The 2,350-nt window shown below is 38.8% G+C and overlaps 2 protein-coding genes across 2 annotated transcripts in view; both read left to right on the top strand.

Moving 5' to 3' along the window:
* The window catches only part of LOC103149110 (transcription factor 7-like 1), a 10,221-nt gene that overhangs the window by 5,506 nt on the left and 2,365 nt on the right, over nt 1-2,350 (top strand). The gene's annotated exons all lie outside the window — the stretch shown is intronic.
* Nucleotides 268-1,735, top strand: LOC103149063 (transcription factor 7-like). The gene is made up of 3 exons (XM_016679632.1): nt 268-470; nt 545-585; nt 1,273-1,735. Exons 1-3 carry the CDS (start codon nt 342-344, stop codon nt 1,337-1,339), a joined length of 237 nt encoding a protein of 78 aa, XP_016535118.1. The 5' UTR covers nt 268-341; the 3' UTR covers nt 1,340-1,735.

The following is a 2,350-nucleotide window of genomic DNA, read 5'->3' as shown; positions in this document are numbered from 1 at the left end:
ATTTGTATCTTTTTGTTACACCAATAGAAAATGGAGAAATATTTGCCCACATTTTCATCAGTTTCTGGTGTCTGGTGAAACCAGACCGAGGTGTCGGCCTGGTTTCTGGTGTTTCTGGTGTCGGCCTGGTTTCTGGTGTTTCTGGTGTCGGCCTGGTTTCTGGTGACGGCCTGGTTTTGGTGTCGGCCTGGTTTCTGGTGACGGCCTGGTTTTGGTGTCGGCCTGGTTTCTGGTGTCTGCCTGGTTTCTGGTGTCGGTCTGGTTTCTGGTGTTTCTGGTGTCGGCCTGGTTTCTGGTGTCGGCCTGGTTTTGGTGTCACTGCGTTTTCCCGGCCGGGCCTGATGTTTGTCTCTTTGGGTCAGTGGCACGCTCTGCCTCGATCGGAGCAGTCCCGGTTCTACGATCTGGCCCAGAAGGAGCGACTGCTGCACATGCAGCTCTACCCCGGCTGGTCTGCCAGGGACAACTACGTACGTACCAAACTCATCCTGAACATTCACAGCACACACCTCCAGGAAAAACTCAGGTTTTCCTTTGTTTCCAGGGAAAGAGGAAGAGGAAGCAGCTGGCAGGAAGCTCTTCCAGGTCAGAGGTCATCTGCAGCCTGGTGTAGTTCATTAATGTAGCCAAGAGTCAGACAGCAACTGCTTGTAAACATTTTATAGGTGATGATCTGAAACTCTGTGCTGCTGCACAGTAAAAATTAAATGTTTGGGAATATTGCAACGTTAAGAACTGATGTGATGATGGCAACGTTCTTTGATGTTCAAATAATATTAGGCAGATATTGATATTGAAAATCGGTCCAATATTGGCCAAAAAAATGAGCATCAGATTAAACTGGAATGGATCGATAATCCCAGTCAGAAGCAGTCCGCTCCAGATTTTAGTCCGCTCCAGATTTTAGTCCGCTCCAGATTTTCTGTCCCTGTTCATAATAAATGGGTCAGTTGTTTTCATACCTAATGTTGTTGACCATTATCATTGGTTTGAGTAATTTTAACTGAAGAGTTTTCTAACTTTTCACAATACAAAATAAATAAAAGATTCGTCCTGATATCTTATCGGGTAAATATCGGTATGATCACAGATGCGATATTGGTATCGTATTGAAAATGAAACTATTTTATCGGAACACTTCTCCATAATATCCTGTTTAAATCCAATGAGTGTAACCCATGTGATCGATTTAAATGTTTTATTTTTATTTCACACTTAATTAAATGTTTTCAGATTAATTCATGTAATCCAAATAATTTTCATTCCCGACAGGAATACAACCAACAACCTGAAACATTTGGATGAACACTTTGTTACTTTGGGTTTAAAATTAATCTGAACAGGCTCAAAAATATTCAAACAGCTCTACTAAAGCTTCTCCACATCCTGGATTTCACCTACAGTATTTCATCACTCGCGTCTTTCCCACTCCACTCCAGAAGGTGGCAGTGATGCACCTGCACTGGTTGAAGAAGTTAAAGAGCTTGGATGCAGCAAAAATGTTCAACTAAGAAACAGCAGGAAAAAAAACTCTTTCCATGACAAAGTCCTGGATGCCATCTTTTCTCTGTCCTGTGAAGTGAAATTTTATTTTCTGTTTTTTTTTTCTGAGTTTCCTCCTGACCTGAATTTTTCCCGTAATTAGAGGTAGTTTGGGTTTTATATGTTGTCATTTGCTTCCTCCTGTGTGGATATTTACTGTGAAAATAAAGAAATTTCACCATCTGAGACTTGACTGATCGATTCAATCTTCGTCATTTTTGACATTCAGAAGAGAAAATAACAGAACAGTAAGAAAATAAAATGTTCTGCCTGATCGAGTCAGAATACAGCCATCATAACAAAGAGAGACAAACCTGTAAAACAGTTAAAGTTAAATTCATGCCTCAAACCTTCAGCACTACAGCTGAATATACGGACGACTCGGAGGAGTTGGGTCTGACCGATCAGAACATCGATCAGAACATCGATCAGAACATCGATCAGAGCCGAGGTGTCCAAACGGTTTGCTCTGTTGGCCAAAACTGGCAAATTAAATAATTTAAAAAAAAACTTAAAATTGTAAATATTTTAATATATTTAAACAATTACATATTTGTATTTAAATTTTTAATATTTTAATACATTAATATTTTTTAATTATATTAAAAATACAAACATTTGTTTAACCAGCTCAACACTAAACTACTTTTTATAAAATCTGAATTATTACAGATTTAAAACATGGATTCAAACTGTTGCCTTTTTAAAAGAAAATAAATAATTTACACATTTGTTCTTGACTTCTGGTCAGGCTGAACAAAATTAGGTAACACTTTATTTGAAGGGGTGTGAAAAAGACTGACATGAC

Source organism: Poecilia formosa, unplaced genomic scaffold, assembly GCF_000485575.1.
Source record: "Poecilia formosa unplaced genomic scaffold, Poecilia_formosa-5.1.2 Scaffold217, whole genome shotgun sequence".
Classification (NCBI taxonomy): domain Eukaryota; kingdom Metazoa; phylum Chordata; class Actinopteri; order Cyprinodontiformes; family Poeciliidae; genus Poecilia; species Poecilia formosa.
Note: the sequence above shows the minus strand (reverse complement) of the source record. Positions and strands in the feature narration are given on the sequence as shown.